The sequence below is a fragment of the Ictalurus furcatus genome, chromosome 2 (assembly GCF_023375685.1).
Source record: "Ictalurus furcatus strain D&B chromosome 2, Billie_1.0, whole genome shotgun sequence".
NCBI lineage: Eukaryota > Metazoa > Chordata > Actinopteri > Siluriformes > Ictaluridae > Ictalurus > Ictalurus furcatus.
The window spans coordinates 24,030,845-24,051,757 of record NC_071256.1 but is presented as its reverse complement, the minus strand read 5'-3'; the positions used below and the strand labels follow the sequence as shown (position 1 = coordinate 24,051,757).

Below are 20,913 nucleotides of genomic sequence, written 5' to 3'. Positions count from 1 at the left end.
GGCAGCAAGTGAAAAGTCACCTCCAAAACGGCAGGTCTTGTGGGGTGTTCCTGGCCTGCAGTGGTTAGTGGTTAGTGCCTACCAAAAATGGTCCAAGGAAGGACAACTGGTGAACCAGCGACAGGGTCATGGGTGCACAAGGTTCATTGATGTGCGTGGGGAGTGAAGGCTAGCCCGTCTGGTCCAATCCCACAGAAGAACTACTGTAGCACAAACTGCTGTAAAAGTTAATGCTGGTTATGATAGAAAGGTGCAGGAACATACAGTGCATCGCAGCTTGCTGCGTATTTGGCTGTGTAGCCGCAGACGTGCAGTCAGAGTGCCCATGTTGACCCCTGTCCATCGCCGAACGTGCCTACAATGTGCACATGAGCATCAGAACTGGACCATGGAGCAATGGAATAAGATGGCCTGGTCTAATGAATAATTTTTTCTTTTACATCATATGGATGGCCGCTTGCTTGTGCATTGCTTACTTGGGGAAGAGATGGCACCAGGATGCACTATGGGAAGAAGGCAAGCCGGAGGAGGTATTGTGATGCTCTGGGAAATGTTCTACTGGGAAACCATGGGTCCTGGCATGTGTAAGTTACTTTGACACTTACCATCTACCTAAACATTGTTGCAGACCAAGTACACCCCTTCATGGCAGCGGTATTCCTTAATGGCAGTGGTCTCTTTCAGCAGGACACTGCGCTCTGGCACACTCCAAAAATTGTTCAGGAATGGTTTGAGGAACATGACAAAGAGTTCAAGGTGTTGACTTGGTCTCCAAATTCCCCAGATCTCAATCCGATCAAGCATCTGTGGGATATGCTGGACAAGTCCGATCCGAGGTCCAACCTCACAACTTACAGGACTTAAATGACCTGCTGCTATATGGTGCTATATACCACAGCACACTTTCAGAGGTCTTGTGGAGTCCATGCCTTGACGGGTCAGAGCTATATTGGTTGCACAAGGGGGACATACACAATATTAGGCAAGCGGTTTTAATGTTATGGCTGATCGTTCTATATCCTTCCATATTTTCATCAGAGCACTATATATGATTTTAGGATGTACAGATGTGTTTTGTTTGTGTGTGTGGCACTTAGGGATGTCACGATACCAAAAATCTAGTAGTCGGTACCGATACCACCAAAAGTACACGATACTCGATACCAAAGTCGATACCACGGTGTGGTACAAAATAAAAAAAATAAAATAAAAGAACTCTCCTGGAGGACATCCTCCTCTGGCTGATACTGGCAAAGAGATTGGGGGGGGGGTATTTTAGTCATCAAACACTGTCTGATAATGAGTGGACGTGCGCGCGCACACACACACACACACACATACACACACACCTTATATTCTGAATGCAAGCATTAGTTTAAATTCAGTGATATGGTGGCAGACCAAACAGATTTAATAAAAGCATGAACATCTGAATAATTATTAGTGACATTAGGCTACATTTAGCTGACAGGACACGGGCTGAATGGCGGTGCATGGTGGCCCATTCGGAGGTAGTTTATAACATCGCAATGTGTTAGCGTTGTTAACAAATAACTGGCTATCGCAAACATTACATGGAGCATAACATTAGCAGGTTTCACGGCCACAATGCAGCTGCCTCAAACAAACATAATACAGGACCGTCTTTCAGGTGCTTCACCAAATTCCAGGTGTTTCCTCGCTTTCTTTGAAATGAACGATAGCATCGGTTGCACACCGGAAACCGATACTAGCGTTCCTCTCTTTTCCTCTCAACGAGTCGGGGCGGAGCTAAATTAAAGCTAAGCTAAACTTCTGTAGTTTTCCTGTGTGCTTGTAGGCGTACTTCTTCTTCTTCACCACTTGTGGACCGACTAAAACACTTGCGCGTATTTGCTGCCCCCATCAGGTACGGAAGAATTGCAACTTCGGTACTTTCGTTACAAACGGTACCAACAGAAATGCAGGAAAACAAGTACCGTCACGTTTTAAGAATGTTGGTACCGACTTGGTATCGAGGTATCGGTTCTCGTGACATCCCTAGTGGCACTGTTGTACATCTGGATATTTTCTTACTTTCCTTTGTTCTTAAAATTGGCCCTTTACAGTGGATCATTTATTAACATATTATAATTGACTAACTAAATATATAAATAACACAATGCCCAATCATTACACAGGTACAAGTGCACCTGGTGTTGCCCCCTTTTTACTGGTTAGGAAGTGCAATGTTCTGCTCATCTATTTCTATCTCAATGTCCTTCTCGCCTTTCACGTATGGGAGGTCTGTTCATTTTTCCCTCTCTGTTATTCTGAAAAGGCTTCCTGACTTTGTCTAAGTAACTAAATATCATTTTACATTTGCATATTGCTCTTTCCAGAATGCTGTCAGCCCTGAGGAGAAACGTTCCTCATCTATGGGCTGTGGGTGAGCAACTGGTTGAAGCAAATAGACATGGAGAGGAAATCCACAGTAACAGTCAGCCAGTAGCTGACCGTTTCTAAATAAATTGCTGAGAATTATTCATGGAAGCTGTAGATAGGTTTCAAGAGGTGTGTATGGGAATGAGGCATATATCTAGGGGCTTATTTTTATTTTATACAAGCTATCCCAATTGCCTATTGATTTTTTTTAGCTGTGTGCATAACAGTACTGTGCCGATAAGTTCACCATTGGCTTAACACTGTCAGGGGCTGCATGGTGAGACGGAGACTAAGGGTTTCTCTTGTACCCAACCAATTATTTTACAGCTTGTTATTTCTCTGTTAACAGGCAATCAGGGGTGTGCCCACATGGGTGTCACTGGGTGACAGATGGCACACTTGAAATAAACCCTGACACCCAAATTACCTCCCCAACCCAGACCACATATCACATCTCTGAAGCTACAGTGTAGTCATTCATTCATTCATTCAATTCATTCTGGGAATATTCAACCTGAGCTGGAAGTACACCCTGGATGAGACACCATGCACACACACTTTCACACAAATCATGTACAACATAGCCAATCCAACTCCCGGCATGTTTTTTGGAGGAACCCGTAGGACACCCACATTGACATGAGGAGAACATGACAAACTCTGTACCAACAGTAACCGAAGTGAAGGATCTAACTGGGGACCCTCAGAGGTGATTCTGGGGACTGTGGCACCATACAAGGAGTACTACCTACTGACCCAGTTTCACAGCTGTATGAGATTCTGTTCAGTCTGCACAAATATTTTTAGCAGAGAAAAATAATAGTAAGTAGAAGAAAAATCCTTAGGAAATCAAGAGCACTTTTTATTGTACTGAAATTAGTGACCTTTATATAAAGAAGTACTTGGTGGATAACAGATGGGCCAGGTTATTTACTAATGATCTACATACCACTTAGTTAACAAGGGTTTCACTAGTTAATTAAAGAACATAATTAAGAATATGTTAAAGAACTGCTTAGTGTTACAAACCTTTTCAGGAAAGACCCCTCTCATGTATTCAACACACATTGAAAAAATGAAGTAAATACAATCATAGCAGAAAGGTTAAAAAAAAAAAAAAAATTGCAGAAAGATTTCCAAAACAATTTTTCTGCTAATGTTAATGCACAGTATTGATGAACTTACAAAATAGGGGGAAAAAAATGTTTAATTGTTCCATGTCCAAAAGTTTAGACACCCTTTCAGTAAAGCCTCAGAAACAAATGAACTTGTAACTTTTTTATTTGACTAATTGGGACATTGGTAATAAATAAATAAATTGGTAATAAATTCTCTTAGTCTTTAAACATTGTGCTAACACTCAACAGCCATGGGCTCCTCTAAGCTGCAGCCTGAGGATCTGAAAATGGTGCTAGTTGATACCTACAAAGCAGAGGTAGGCTATAAGTGGATATTGAACTGCTTTCAGCTCACAATTTCCACTGTCCGAAATGTCAGTAAGAAATGGCAGTTAAGGGGAATTGTGCAAGTCAAGGCAAGATATTGAAGACCAAGAAAAGTTCCAGATAGGACTGCCCGTATGCTTGGAAGAAAGGCAAAGCAAAATCGCCAAACGACAGGACACACCTGCAGGAAGGTTTAAACGACACAGGAAGGTATGTTTGGAGAAAAACAGCAAAGCATTTGATGAAAATATATCTTTTCTGCTGTTATGCATGGATGTGGATTTATTATGCCTTGGGCTTGTGTGACAGCCAGTGGCACAGGAAACATTGCACAGGTAGATGGAAGAATAGATTCCAGGAAATATCAGTACATTCTGGAAGAAATGTGACACAGTGATCCAAAACAAACCTTAAAATCCACCACAAACTACTTCAAGAAACACAAGCTGAAGCTTTTGGAATGGCTCTCACAGTCCCCTGACTTAAACATTATTGAAAATGTGGGTAGATATTAAACATGTGGTGCATGCAAGATGGCCCAAGAATATTTCACAACTAGAAGAATTCTACAAGGAATATTGGATGAAAATTCATTAAACAAGAATAAAAAGACTCCTAGCTTACAAGAAAAAGCATTTGCAGGCTGTTATATCTGCCCAAGGGGGTTGTTACTGTACTGACTTAATAGGGTGTCCAAAATTGTGCACATGCCACATTTAATTTAATTTTGTTTTAATGTTAAGCATATAGAATGTAACTGCATTAATAATTGCAGAATTGTTTTTAAATAATTTACTGCAGAGGATGTGTTTACTTCACTTCAGAAATCAATAAAGTATGTATTTTGACCAGTGGTGCCCAATATTTTGCATACAACAGTGTACCAGCATGTTAATTTTTAAATAATACTATGTTTTCATCCAAATGTGCACTCTACAGTATATGACACTGTTTTTCAGTGGAGAACTTTAACCAGAAAGGGGTGCACTTATTATCACAAGTGGCTTTAATTATAGATGTCTGTTTGCAAACTATAATCAGCATCCATAAGTTTATACATCCTATAGTAATAATTTGTGCATGTGACAGAATCTGTTTGGCTTGATACAAAGAGCAGACATACTGAGCAGCCATACAGTAGCTTTGTGCAAAGCATTATTATTCAAACCATGAAAGGACTTTACATTACTATTAAACTATTCAATTTCTTGACTGCCTTTTCCCTTTTTGAGCTTGTGTCACAATAATGGCTGCCCTAATATCTTTTTTTCTCTCTGTCTCTGAAGAATTTTTGTGGTAGGGCTTGGCTTCTTCAGCCTCTGCTTCCTAATGACCTCTCTGGGGGGCCAGTTTTCAGCCAAACGACTTGGAGACTCTCCCTTCACCATTCGCACTGAAGGTACACAGCTGCTATTACTCAATTTTCAGTTTAATTGTTTAGACAGGTAGAAGCAGCATGTATCATCTGATTCAGTAGTGCTAAATAAAGAGGGGGTTTAAGGATTTGTTACTATGGGGGATTTCAAATTGGTTTGCACTGAGGTTTTTTATTTTGGTCAGTACAGTGTGAATGGTTTTACACACACACACACACACACAAACATACACACACAGAGAGCGAGAGGGAGGGATCTTACAATCCTAGTGCTGTTAATGGAGATCACAAACATCGTTAGGAGTTAGGGTCAGATTAACAGTAGGCTTACCCCACATTCTGAAAAGTGATCAAGTACAGTATATTTTCTCCCAGTAAAAAACAAAAACACACATTTTATTTATTAATCCAGTCAGAGAAATGAATATACTTAAATTGTTCCAAAATTTGGCAGTAATATATAGACAGAGAGAGAGAGAGAGCAGAGAGAGGGGGGGAGGAGCAGTAAAGTAAACTAATGAGAGAACAAAGCCATATGGAGCAGGTAAAACATTCTCCTTTCCTATTAATGCTTGGACATTAATTACCCTATGAGTTTGACTGCCAGCTAATAACTTCAAATTCTAGACAACTGCTTCATTAGTCATCACCTTTTGCAAATTCATGATAATATTTGCATGCTCTCATTTTCTATGCACATTGCAGCTATAGACAAGCACATGCCAATACCCAACCATCACCAACAAGAGGACAATAAACTGGAATAAAGTAACACACATTTAGTAACACAAGTAACATGGATTCATGTTCTGAGTTGATGTGATGTGTGAAGTTATCAACTTTGCTAGTTTGTATTTAGTTTAGTTAAAAGAATTCATGTACTACTCCACCATAATTTGAATCAAATAGTATTAGTCCTTAATGCTAATGTGTGTCATATGTGTTGGCCATATGTACTTACCACTCTAATAATAACAACGCTACTCTTGTTTAGTCATGCAGTTATCCAATTAGCTCATTTAGATACAGCTTTATTTTTTGTTCATATCAAATATCAGAAATGGGGAAAATGTGATCTCAATGACTTGTGATCTCATGAATGTTGGTGCCAAATAGGGTGGATTGAGTATTTCAGATACTGCTGATCTCTTGGGATTTCCATGCACAGTTTATAATGGTGCAAATAAAAACAACAAGAACAACAAAAAAAATCAAGAGAGTGGCTTTTCTGGTGGCAGAATCCAAGATGGTGGCGCGGCAGTAGCACGCAGCGGATTCTCTGGATCCAAAATGGTACTATTTTTTGTTTCTTAGCCCAATTTTTTACAGTACCTGGACATCGGAGCAACTGGTGTTTATGTCTACCATCGCCAGACATAGAAAATACAAAAATCATGCAACAACCAACCTGCATTATGATCTGCTGGAGAAGCTACGCAATCTCGGCTTGCTCGTGGAAGGGTGCATCATAAACAGTGTGCAAGGAAGCGGAAGCACGGCAAAAGGGTGGGGGTCCATGCTAGGCTAAAAGCAAACCCTACCCGTCTGGCTCTCCTGTCCATTCTGCTCTCCAGTGTCTGCTCCCTAGACAATAAACTGGACTATATCTGACTCCAGCAGGCAATGCGGCGTGAGTTTAGAGACTGCCGCATCTTTGTTTTCATGGAGACGTGGCTCAGCGACAGAGTTCCGGACGCGGCCATTTAGCTAAATGGGCTTGCCTCATTTCGTGCTGACAGAAATGCAGCTCTATGCAGTAAGGCTCACGGTGGTGGCTTGTGGGTTTACATCAACTCAGAATGGTGCAAGAACTCTGCGCTAGTTTCTAGTTACTGCTCATCGCTGGTGGAGTTTGTGGCTGTTAGATGCAGACTGTTTTATTTAATTGGGAATTCACCACTGTTCTTATTTTTGGAATGTACATTCACCCCAGTGCTAATGCTAAGGAGGCACTCTGTGAACTTTATTGGGCTATTAGCGAACTGCAGAAAACATGATCATGGCCGGAGATTTTAACTATGTGAATCTCAAGTCAGTGCTCCCTAAGTTCCATCAACTTGTGAACTTTGCAACGAGAGGAGTGTACACACTGGGTCTTGTTTACACAAACATCCCTGGTGAATATTGAGCGGAGCTCCGCCCCCGCCTCAGCTACTCAGACCACATGTCTGTTATGCTAATCCCAGCGTGCAGACTGCTCTTCAGACGCTCCAAACCGGTTTTGAAGCAGGTGAAAGCCAGGCCAGAAGGATCCATCTCTGGTCTTCAGGACTGTTTTGAGCACACTGACTGGTGCATGTGGCAGGGCATTCAGGCCATCAGCAACTACAGGATAACATCCCCTGCCTGTGACAGAGATGCCACCCTTCCAGATGCGCTGAACAACTTCTATGCTCAGTTTGAGGTGCACAATGACGTGGCGGCAAGGAAGACCACCCCTCCTACCAACGCCCAGGTGCTGTGTCTAACCACGGCTGATGTGAGGAAAACTCTACGCAGAGTTAACCCACAAAAAGCTGCTGGACCACATTCCGGGCAGAGTGCTCAGAGGCTGTGCAGACCAGCTGGTGGATGTTCTCACTGACATATTCAGCATCTCCATGAGCAGCGCCGTCGTTCCAACGTGCATTAAGTCCACCATCATTGTCCCCGTGCCGAAGAAGTCTTTAATGTTCTGCCTCAATGACTACCATCCCGTTGCACTCACACCCTTCATCATTAAGTGCTTCCAGAGGCTCGTCATGAGGCACATCAAGACCCTGCTGCACCCCCTTCACTGGACCCTCTGCAGTTTGTGTATTGCACCAACCGCCCAACAGATGATGCCATCACCACCACCCTACAGCTGGTCCTCACCCACCTGAATAAATAGGATACCTACATTCGAATGCTGTTCATAGAATTCAGATCAGAATACAGCACAGTCATTCCTCAGCACCAAATTGGAAAGCTGAGCCTGTTGGACCTGAACACCTCTTTCTGCAACTGGATCCTGACTGGGAGACCTTAGTCAACCCGGATCGGGAACAGCATCTCCAGCACCACCACGCTGAGCATGGGGCCCCCCCCAGGGCTGTGTGCTCAGTCCACTGCTGTTTACTCTGCTGACTCACGACTGTGCAGTAATGCACAGTTTGAATCACATCATCAAGTTCACTGATGACATGATCGTGGTGGGTCTCATCAGCAAGAATAATGAGTTAGCATACAGAGAGGAGGTGCAGCAGCTGATGGACTGGTGTAGAGCCAACAACCTGTCTGTGAATGTGGACAAAACAAAAGAGATTGTTGTTGACTTCAAGAGAGCACAGAGCAACCACTCTCTGCTGAACATTGATGGCTCCTCCGTGGAGATCGTCAAGAGCACCAAATTCCTTGGTGTTCACCTGACGGAGAACCTCACCTGGTCCCTCAACACCAGCTCCGTAACCAAGAAAGCCCAGCAGCACCTCAACTTTCTGAGAAGGCTGAGAAAAGCCCATCTCCCACCCCTCATCCTCACCACATTCTACAGAGGAACCATTGAAAGCATCCTGAGCAGCTGCATCACTGTCTGGTTCGGAAATTGCACCATATCGGATCACAAGACCTTGCTGTGGGGACAGCTGAGAAGATCATTGGGGTCTCTCTTCCCTCCATCATAGACATTTACACCACAGGATACATTCTCAACGTCACCAGCATTGTGGATGACCCTACACAGCCCTCATACAAACGCTTCACCCGCCTGCTATCTGGAAAAAGATAAAGAAGCATTCGGGCCCTGTGTAACAGCTTCTTCCCCCAAGCCATCAGACTCCTCAATACTCAGAGACTATACTGACACCCACACATGCAAGCACACTGTGCCTAGGGTTCCGGTTTTATGCACTTTATGTAAAAATGTGTAGGTCTTATTTAGTTCTATTAGCTGGACTGTTAATCGGGGCTGAGCCCAGATTCTTCTCCATGCATTTTTTCCAGCTCAGCTAGTAGTCTAAGTTTTGTTTTATGGAAGGTGAGGTAAGTTAGCTGTCAATGTATGACTTGATCAGAAAAAGTTGGATTTATCATAAAACTTGCCTCAGGTGCTATCAGTGTTTGTAGGACTATCAGACTGATAAAATATAAAACTTTTCTAACTAGGCTAGTTTGGTGTTGCTAGCCAAGGGGAGGCACTACTAAGCTGTGGGTTTAGCTGCTACAGTGCCATGCAAAGTACATTATCTTTCCTTATGCTCTGCTCATATCATGTTCACGTAAACTGGAACTCGTATAGACATTTACACACCTTGTTTTCCTGCTGTTTTCCTGCTCAGCATGAGAGTACCTTAGTGTTTCAGTTTCAACCCCTTACTGGTTAAAAAAAAAGGCATATATCCATTTTCCCTTACACTGACTGTGTGAGCTAGTGTTTGGCAGAATTTAGAGCTGCCAGCCAATAAGGCACGAGTATTTCCACATATTTTAAACCCTAAATTACCCTGCCTCGTTCATTGAGGATATAAAATTACAACAACGCCGTCTTCTTTTACTGATATTCAGTTATGCAGTGACAAACCACTACAAGTGGATAATTATTCTGGGCTAAAGAAAAATCTCGTCGGCCATGTTTGTAGTTCGCGCTGCATTCTGGGAACTGTAGTCGCAAGTTCGCAACGACGTGACACCCAAATTCCCAGGCCAGGTTACGCCCTTGATCACTGCTATGTTTCTGTGGCTGGATTGGGTCAGTAAATTGAATAATTTTGTAAATGGACCATCTTGTACAGTATGCTGATGTTGCTACAGCACAGGCTAGATCACAAGAACACAGAGTGTTACACACACACACACACACACGAACACACACACAGTGATGAGAAAGATCTACTCTTCATATTGTGATTGATTCAGTGTCGGAGTGGTAATTGGGAGGGTCAGGAGAAATCCTGTGCACTGATTTCTGTAGGCCAACAACATTGCATTTATGAAAGTGGCTGGCCACATCTCCCCCTCTTTCCTGCATATAAACACACAAATGTACTCACAAACTGAAAACGCCACCACAAATTTCATATTTGTGCAAAATTTAGAGGAGTGAATCAGCAGTACTCAAGGGGGATGCAGCAAAATGCCAAAAAAAACAACAGATCTATTCTGAATAGGTGAACAGTGTGAAATTATACAAGGGTCACCATGTAACTTCCTGACTAAAATGGAGATTCGTTAGCCCACAGCGATAGGAAAATTTGAGATTATGGATCCATAAGTTGTAACCACTAGATTAGGGAGTAAAGCCATAGACATTAAATCAATTCTGATGAGGAGAGCCAGTGGTGGCTTGTTATGTGGACAACAGTACTTTATGGACTATATGTGTGTAGTGGAAAAAATTATTGTGTTGAGCAAGATTCATCTGCTTTATACTTCCATATTTTGACAGGGCTCTAAGTGATGAATAATCTTTAGTTTAACAGCACAGAATACTGCAGAGACAGAAAGAGAGAGAGATTTTGAGCAAGCGAGAGAGCGATAGAGAGAGAGCGAGGCGGCTGATTCATTAATTACTTAATGCCTGTTATTAAATGCTTCCATCCAGAGATGGACATAAGAGATGAAGACCTCTATTCATCTTTTTCCCCTGTGTCCTTCTATATATTTGACACAATACTAGATTTGACAATTTCCATCTCTCTCTCTCGCTCTCCCTCTCTCTCAGCTGAATAATAATGAATAGCAAAGTGTGATGTGGTTTCAGGGTGGGGGCGTAGTACAGTAGCAGAGAGAGTGAGAGAGAGAGAGAGAGAGAGAGAGCAATCCTCTGCCTCACTGCTGTGCTTGGTTTAGCAGTCATACCTTTTCTAATTTCTTCATTTGTATGAAATCAAGTGAAATCCATCTCTTTTGTTAGAAACCCTGTGAATTTTGCATGAGATTCGATTGCCTGTTGATCTTCTCCTCTCTACACAGAAGAGCTTCTTGTATTTTTTGCCTGCCTCCTCCTACCCACCACATTTCACTACATTTAAAACACAATCTCTAATATTAATACTGTACCACAAGGCTAAGATCAGTTTTCAAGGATTCAAGTCAATTGAACATAATTTAATGCTTCAGTGCACCTTGGCATGGATTAATGCCAAGTCTCTGGAAATGTACTGGAGGGATGAACACCACTGACATTCTCATTCACCTGAATAATAGTTGTTCTTTTGTTTTCCATATACAGTATATTGCGGTAATGCATGAACATCATGGTCAATGAATGTGTGCTTTCAACCACAATTTCCAACCCTGTATTCTGATGTCTTTCCCATAGATGGAAAGAATATGGATAACATCCCATAGGTGTCATTTTAGTTCCTGTTGAAACATTTGCCAGTTCACTGAAGCACCCGCCATTCATGTCTCAATAATGAACACATTTTCAGTTATTAAAATTGGACAGTCATTAAAATTGCACTTTCACATTTCAGCTAGAACTGGTACAAAACTTTTACAAATCCCTGTCTTTTACTAAATACACAATAGTGAAATATTGCTGTCTGGCTGTCTCTCTGTGTTTACCAATTACATCTATTGCACACATACCGAGATAAGACAGAATAATAAAGTATAAAACGGGATAAAGGGAAAAAAGAACATGACGTACTGCATTTTCATTGCATTATTTTTACTGGCTGTGTGCAACAATAAACACCCAGCAACTTGCAATGATTCATTCTTTCATTCATCTTCAATAACAGCTTGGCTTGCCTGCAATTTTTCAGCAAGTTTGTGCTAGGCTATGCCTGCATCTGAAATCATTTTGATTGTGTGCAGTACACTGGGGAGCCCTTTGACAAAATATCTGTCGAAAGAATTTTCATAATTTGATATTATTTTATTTGTTCTTACTTATTATATTCACTGGCAGCAGTCTGGTGGATCCACTGAAACCCTGCATGTTACTGAACAGGACAGCCTGTGCAATAGTCTGCCCTAGATGAATACAAGTCTGTGAGGGGGAGAGCTGGCAGCCAGAGATTTTCTCTGCACTATTTTATAATGTGCCGTAGCTTACACTTGGAGTGTGTGAAGTTGCAGAGCTGAACCAGATAGAGATGGAAGCTCAAATTTCTTTAGCTTTTATTTAGCATTAGTAAATATCTTTTGTAGGAAGTACAAATGTTGCAAGGTCTTCTTGGTTATTGTGGTAATCCTTGGCAGGTGGGTGGGGGGTGTTTAACACTTCTATTTATGTTAAACAAGCTAATCTTCTTTATATTGAACAAGTGTGCTCGTGAGCCGGGTTCGAGCTTATGACTTGTTCTCTTAAGACAAATCCAAGGTCATGTCAAATTGTCAACAATCCAAGCCAGCTAAATATGTGATGTTTTAAGAATAGGGCCCAGATTTCGCCATTGTTTGAATGATATTTTATTGATGACTCATATATGTCTGATTGTGTAATTGTAATTATAGAAGGCTTGCATTTTGTTCAGTGCTATTGTCTTTGAAGTGGATCATTTTAATTGCTTTTAACCATTATATCACTATTATGAATTCTTATTGTGGCCTCTGATCGTTGAACTGTGCAGTAACTTTTCTTCATACTGAGTATTTATGCTGAGTTAACGATGTCTTTCATAATGTCTTTCCCAAATATATTTAAATGACACTTTAAGCTTTTAGTTCTCAGTTGCAAATAAAATAAAATAATCAACCTGCCACTGCCAGACTCATTAGAATGAAATCCTTTAAAGGCACCAACTAAAAATGTGGATGTTATGAGAAAGGTGATGGCTGTCACTTGGCGACTTGCATCAAGTTACTCTGTTTTCGCCATTATTTACTGGTATTGTTGACTGCATTGTAAAAAAACAAACAAACAAGTAGAACTCAAAGCTAATAGCATTGATTTGTATGCCTGAAATACCTTTAATATATACTTCAAAAAGGAAGGAAGCTGTTGAGGTTTATATAAGGTTGTAATGATAATGCCATATAAATCCTACAATCATTCAATCACTTGTTCCTGAGATATTGTGCTAATGAAATTTCGGGATGGACGAACGCATGGACAACCCTAAAACATAATGCCTCCGTCAGCAAGTGGAGAAGGCTTAAAAAACAAGAAAAATAACATTGCAAAAAAAATCACAGCATGACTTCTAAATTAAATAAAATGAAATAATAAAAACAGGCTTATATATTTAATCACGGTCTTTACATTTAATAAGTCTGAAAACCTTTTTTTAAAAAAAAAAAAAAAAAAACTATAGAAAGAGCATAGCAAGTTATAAACAGGCCATAAAACCATTAGCCATCAATTCTATTAGCTACACTGAGCTTTAGGATTTTGTTGGACAAAATGGCAGCTGGGAATAAGTGGTGGATTGTCTTTGCCTCATTTCATTAAAGTTGCATTAGTCTTTCTCTGGAGACTCACCAGAACTCCTCTGCACTGACACTTCTGAATTCATTTTATTCCAGTTGAAATGTAATGCAGCATAAATGTGGCTGTCAATGAGGATTGCTATTATACGGTATCTTGCACAAATATTCATCAAGTTTATTATTGTTAAAGAAATCTATGACTAAAATTAAAACCATCAGTGAAAAAAACATTTTCATTAACTGAAATTAAAAAAAAATGTGTTTCCAAATAAACGAAAACTAAACTGTAACTGTAATGTCCTCCTGCAATACAAACGAAAACTAAATAGTATTTCAGAGAATAAAACTTTCATTTTCATATTTTAAATGTTGGGTGGTCTAGAAACAGTAGTTGAACTGAGTGGATCCATCAATATTATCGACTCCTAGATGACCAGTAGATGGCAGAGTAATGTGCATTAGAACTCCTTGGCACAGCAGCGATTTAGTAGCAGTGGAGCACTCAGGGGCATAGCTTCCAGGGGGGCCAGGGTTTGCAATTACAAACAACCAATCTAGCTAACGACATTCCACAATTATTGTAACTAGCTAGCTAATTCATTGCAATTTATTCATAATTGTCAATATAACAAGTTAGCTACTATAAATTTTATTTTTAATAGTAATATTATTATCAGCAACAAGCTTGTTCACATTGTGCACTACAGTGGCATGTTAAAACCTCACAATAAATGATTTGTGTAAGTTTTAATCAGGTTACAGTTACATTCATTTGGATTATTATGTCCTGTGGAAATTGTTTTAATGAAACAATCATTTGATCATAAATGCTTGTGGATGATAGATAGATAGATTAGGTAGATAGATGGATGTATGGATGGGTAGATAGATAGAAAGATAGACAAGCTGAGGGAAATGATGTAATGATGCTGCAGATATAACAAAGATGGTTTATATATATATATATATATATATATATATATATATATATATATATATATATATAATGGGTAGGAAAAGACAGAGATGGGATTTTTTTTAGTATGATTACCATGATATTAAAAACTAAAATGATATTAAAACTAAATACAAACTAAAAATAATGATTTTCAAAAGATAAAAAGGAAATCAAAACTATTTATGCACCATTACAACTAACTGAAATACAACTAAATAAAATACAAAATGAAATAAAAATAAAAACTAGCAATATTTTTAAAACTGTAATAACCCTGATATTCACCCTACTAGACCCATAGTGAATACTACTGGAACTAAAAATTTTTGTTTTGTTTTGTTTAATTAACCTTATTAACCACAAAAAACACCTGTAAATGGCTTAAATATTGTATAAATCAAAATATAAATAAAAAGCAGTATACTATGATATTTTGCATTGGTTTAGTTACTCAAATTAAAATAGAAAGAATATTATGTTATTCAAAACAAGCTTGAGTGATGACATTGTTCTTTACATTTTACACTGTGTACATGGCAATAATTAATGTCTTACTTTAAAAAGTCTGTTTACTAATTGGGGTTTTGGTGGTCACATCAAGTATTTGCGGTACTCACAGTGTTAGTCTTATTATTACCATATTAAAAATTAAGGTGTTTCTTTATGTGAAATAGAGTGCATATATTGTTGAGTTTGGTGAATTAGCATTAGCTTGCTAACCTAGCAAACTAATATACTAGCTTTCTGGTCAAATTTGTCAACATTTGCAAGTAAAAGATGGATTTTTAATTAGCTCTTGTAATGCAGCCATTTTTTTTTTGAAGTGTTGAGCTTCAGCAAGTAACTGCTAGCTAAACTGCTATCCTCTTACTTACCAGAGAACATTCTACGTATGATCACATACAGATAATTGCTTTTTTCTTTTTTGTGGTAGAATTCTTGGTTGATTCTTTATAAAAGCATCTGGTTAACATAGTGGCAATAAAGAAGTGGGGGGATGATTGGAGAGCCCCTTGCATTTCCTACATATGCTTCCCAATACACAAGAGCTTAGTAGTGTAAATTTCATTAACGTTTCAATGATTCAAAGTAGACCTCATTGACACTGAAGGGTGTGTGTATGTGTGTGTGTGTGTGTGTGTGTGTCAGTTGGTCCAAATTTAGGTTCCACAACTTATTTATTATTGAATTATTATTAGTATTAATGAAAATCACTGATAAGGGACTAATAATGTCAATCTGTGTAAGTTTTATATAGAAAGAAACACACTGTAGATTGTAAGGCAGGTCCTCCAGGATTTTGCAATTTTGTGATTGCAAAAACTAATGCAAAATCAAGCAAATTCTGCAATATCCAAAGCCCTTGTCTCTATGGACACTGTTGGGGCCTATGGTAGCAGCAGTCAAAGTCATACCGTTGGGCCCATTGCACAAGAGAACGTTCAGTGGTGGCTGAAAATCAGGGGTTTCATCCTTGGATGAAAGTCATAGTCATACCGTTGGGCCCATTGCACAAGAGAACGTTCAGTGGTGGCTGAAAATCAGGGGTTTCATCCAAGGACGAAACCCCTGAGAGTAATCAGTGTCATGCAGCGGTGCCTACGATGCTCGGACAACTTGGAGGTGTCCCTGGTTTCTAGCCTAGGGTCATACTTTAGTGGCGTCTCTTATCGCAAGACAGTAATGTCAGATGCCTCCCTCATGGTCTCTGGAGCAGCCCTCATCTAGTGTGGCATATAAATCAACTAGCACTGAATGTCTTCTCCTCAGTTGAGAGGCCACCATGTGACAATTCAGCAGTGGTCTCATATATCAACCACCAGGGAGAATTATGTTTGTTCCCCCTCTTCAGGCAGGTTCAACTAATTCTTCTCTGGCGGAGGAGAAGTTTTGTCATTGAATGCAATGTACATTCCGGGCAACTGGAATGTGGGGGCAAACGTCCTGTTGAGGCAGGGCTGAGGCCTGGGCATTGGGGGCTCTGTCCACAAATGAGTGAGTCCATATGGTGGAGGTTTAGCCAAACGGAAGTGGACGTGTTCGATTCCAAGGACAATACACTGCCAAATGTGGTTCGCCCTCACTCCTCCTGCACCAAAAAAAAAAAAAAGGGTGAGGGCTGGATGCCACGGTACTCATGTGGCCGAGGTCACATCTGCACGCCTTTCCCCTGATCGCTCTGCTCCCTGAGGCTCTAGCAACAGTTCACCAAGATTGTGCTATGTCTGTTGCTAGCAGCACAGAATTGGCCTGCTCGAATTTGGTTCTCAGAGATAATATCTCTGCTGGACGGCACATCCTGGGAGATTCCTCTTCACAGGGATCTACTGTCTCAAGCCGGAAGGTTGATTAATCACCCTCAGCTGGAACTATGGAAACTGAGAGTCTGGCCCCTGAAGGGCACCAGCTCATAGATTCCAGCCTCTCAACCGAGGTTGAAGAGATCATGTTAAACGCTTGAGCACCATACACGAGACATTGTATTCATTCAAGTGACAACTTTTTTATCGTGGTGTCAGGAACACCAATAAGACCCAGTAAACTGTGTACATAGATACAGTCCTGGAGTTGACAGGCCTCATAGTCCTGGAGCATGACAGGCCATGCTCTCAGTATGACGGAGTGGGTATACTCATTTCCACAGTGTGAAGCTCACACAATGTTGTGTTCCCTTTGAAAGGGAACGTCTGGGTTATGTATGTAACTCTGTTCCCTGAGAAGGGAACGAGACGTTGCATAGCTTTGCCATACTGGGGTATGCTTGTAAATTGCATCTGTGCTTCAGACAAAGAGAAGCTGATGACGTGGTTTACAGGCGGCGTTTTATAGTCACGCGACGCATGCTATGCCACGTCACATGACCACGGAAGGACTATAAATAGGTGTGATTTTTGGCTGCAACAATCACAAAAAGGGTCACAGAAATCCTGGACTGGCTTGGGGACATGAATCAGTCATTTGTACACAATATTTAAACCTGACAAATTGCATTTTTACTCTTTTTCATTATAATTTGAAAACATGCTCCTGGGGAAAAAAAACACTAATCCCAAAGATTTGAATGGTTTTAACATCAAATCATTGGTCAGGAAATTAGCAAGCATTACACAAATATATAAAATAACTTGGTATGGGATAGCTTTTACCTTTGAATTCTATAAATGTTTAAGTCTTATGGATTTTATTTAATTAATTAATTTTATTTTTTATTTACATTTTATACTGTACACCCAGACATGTAATTTTAGATCAAACATTTTAATCATTAACATGATTTGACCTTTTTGTACAAGGAGTCTATTTAAGTGAATTTCCCTGTTTCTAGCTTTTCCCCTAACGGTTCACTGCAGCAAAAGTAAATGAGCAAATGGTGGCACAGGAGGTCTCAGGAGTGCATTTGTTTAATGTTTGCCAATTTTCTGACCAATGATTTGTTGTTAAGACCATTAAAAGCTTAATATTTTGCCATTTTGGTCTTGGCCCTTTTTTTTTTTGCTCAGGAGTGTATACCATTCAGAAATTATACATACACATTGTATGCCTCCACTATTATATATTATATATTACTAATATATATTTCTCATATGCATACAATTCATAAGGGTGCCAATATTTGTGGCATACATATATTTAACAAAGATATATACATATATTTTATAAATCTGTGTTTTGTTTGCAATTGTTTGATATCCATGAGAGCAGAGTATTTTTGTGATTTTGTTTTAACAAAAGATCAAAAGTTTATACAATAAGACCATTTTTCACAGCCTTCTTTGCTCATCTTTACCAATATTAGTGCACTGCATATCATAATAATAGTCCAAGCTAGCCCAAAAGACAATGTGTGCCACAATTTTTCTCCATTCAGTGGTCACTCAACAGCACCTTGCAGCATTACAGCGGGTTTGACATACCCCTATACTCTGTCATTCAGGCAGTTCATAAAATTATTTCCAAATTGCACTGAATACAGTGAATGCTAGTGCAGAAGAGAGATTACATCTGTAAAGCCATTACAGAGTGGTCATAATTTCAAACCTAATTTACACTGCTGGATTGTCAGTGTCCAGACAATGAGGGGAGACTTGGATCAGACATTTCCGAGATAGTGTGGTTTTTTTTCTTACTTGAATGATCCTTCTTATAAACACAAACCAATGAAGGAGTATTTCAAAGACAGAGCTAAAGGCTGACAGGATAAAGAAGCTCATCCACTGCAGAAGATATAAAGCCAACAACTAAGGGTAGGACTCAGTGTCATGGTTCAAAGTACAGATGGAAGCAAGCACAGATCTTCTAACATTTAATAAACAAACAAACAAAATACAAAGGCAAAATACTGTGGCAAAAATTAAACATGGAAGCATGGACAAAAGCATAGATAGACCATACGTAAGATGAGGAAGCAGTACAAACAGTGGCTAAATATAGGAGTGCTCGTTAAACAGAAACATGATACAGGTGCAGGTGGCCATGTGACAGTGATGTAATATGGTGCAGTGGCTGCTGGGAAATGAAGTCCAGAGTTCCCTCCTTGATACATGACAAGTATTACTTGGACACTGTGTGTGAACACATGCTGTCCCTTGAAGCACCACTAAAGAGTAAAGTGCTACCTTAGAGAGAAAGGTAATAGACAGGAAGGCAGGCATGAGTTTTTAGTGGTAGCAATTTAACTGCAGCCACTTCTCACTTGACCTGTCAGTCTCAATTGAGGATGTATTTAGCACTAGAGGGAACAGTTTTTGAAATAAAAGGAGCTCTCTTAGCACAAAATGCTGACAATTTATACTTCTAGTATCCTAGTATATTGTTATCCTGCAATTGTTAGCATGTTTGTGAGTGAGGAATTGTTCAATGCTGACAATTTATACTTCTAGTATCCTAGTATATTGTTATCCTGCAATTGTTAGCATGTTTGTGAGTGAGGAATTAGTTGTACCTAAATGCCTAAATTGCTGTCTTAAAATGCATATGCTATGCTCTGTGGAATTATTCCCCTAGACCACGGGTACCACACAAAGGTTCTGATAAGCAACTAAGATGACTGAATGATGACAAGTTTCCTTTAAATGTTTATCAGTTAATGATTAGTACTGTATGCCTCTGTCTATGCTAGTCTGTGTGTGCGGAGTTTGCATTTTCTCCCCGTGCTTCAGGGGTTTCCTCCGGGTACTCCGGCATGTCTAGAGATATGCACTGTATTCTTATTAGCATTGGCACTGTTATTAGAGTTGGCACTCTGTAAAGGGAGTCCCCTGGAATAGACTTCGGGCTCCCCGCAACCCTGTGTAGGATAAGGTATAGAAAATTGATAGATGAATGGATGATTAGTTTATGTCTATATATAAGAGAGTTCAAAGTCATTATGTTTTGTTTCAGAGTGGTGCTTCATGTTACCACTTTTGACTAGTGCCATGGAAATATTTGGTTTGAATTTGACATGGGGAGAAAAATGCATCCTGGTTTGTCCATTCTTTAAACATTACGTTTTTATAATAATCCACCTAAATCAAATCTGTCGTGCTGAAAATGTCTTGCGTTCATCCATTACATGTATGAAAAGGCCAAGTGCACCAAGAACGTGGGAATTGTTGTGAAATATGGTACCGGTTATGGTACCTCGCTCAGGAAGATGGTGGAAAAGATTGAGATCAGCCAGCATGGCAAGTACGCCTGCTCCTTCTGTGGCAAGACTAGGATGATGAAAAAGGTTCTTGGCCTCAGGCACTTTGAGTCCTGCATGAAAACTTTTGATGGAGGTGTCTGGACATACAACATCACATTGGCTGTCATAGTTAAGTCTGCCATCAAGAGACTGAAGGAGATGAAGGGCTTTATTTTTGTACAGAATAAAACCACCATGTCTTGGATTTTGCATTTTCTGCATGGCTCATTGGAACATCCCACAATAAATTAATTATTGAGCTAGACATCAACAACAAAAACCACAAATTTTTGTCATTGACCTTTTTTTTTAAACCAGTCATGCTGTCAGTTTGCTAATCAGACCAGAGATTTAAATAATAATAATAATAATAAATCCTTTGTAAGTATTTGAAAACTCTACTCTTCCTAATGTACTGGCTCTAGGCAGGTTGCTAATCTCTGGTCCAATAAGCTTCCTTTATGGAAATCCTTTGCATAAATGCATGCGACTGGATAAGCTGCTATTCCAATAGAGGATCTCTTACAGAAGCTGCAGTGGTTCATGTTTAGGAAGCTGCAGCCAATTTGTACATACATTTATTGGCACTGCTACAGTATTTTTTTAATTACTCTGTTCAGGCCACTGAAATACTGTGCTGGATTCACATCTGGACTGTGGTCCGCCAGTTGATGAGCTTGATTTAGAGCGTCAGAAAGACCAAACAGACTTTCCTACAGAGCTG

The 20,913-nt window shown here is 39.9% G+C and overlaps 1 protein-coding gene across 1 annotated transcript; it reads left to right on the top strand.

The window, feature by feature from the left end:
- The first annotated feature begins 19,855 nt into the window (after positions 1–19,855).
- On the top strand, positions 19,856–20,487 carry LOC128625666 (60S ribosomal protein L37a-like). The gene has a single exon (XM_053654233.1). It carries the CDS (start codon positions 20,076–20,078, stop codon positions 20,439–20,441), a length of 366 nt encoding a protein of 121 aa, XP_053510208.1. The 5' UTR covers positions 19,856–20,075; the 3' UTR covers positions 20,442–20,487.
- The last annotated feature ends 426 nt before the right edge of the window (positions 20,488–20,913 follow it).

What these genes read in the sequence shown, in the direction of transcription:
- LOC128625666 (XM_053654233.1), top strand. Translation starts at nt 20,076, where the DNA reads ATGTATGAAAAGGCCAAGTGCACCAAGAACGTGGGAATTGTTGTGAAA.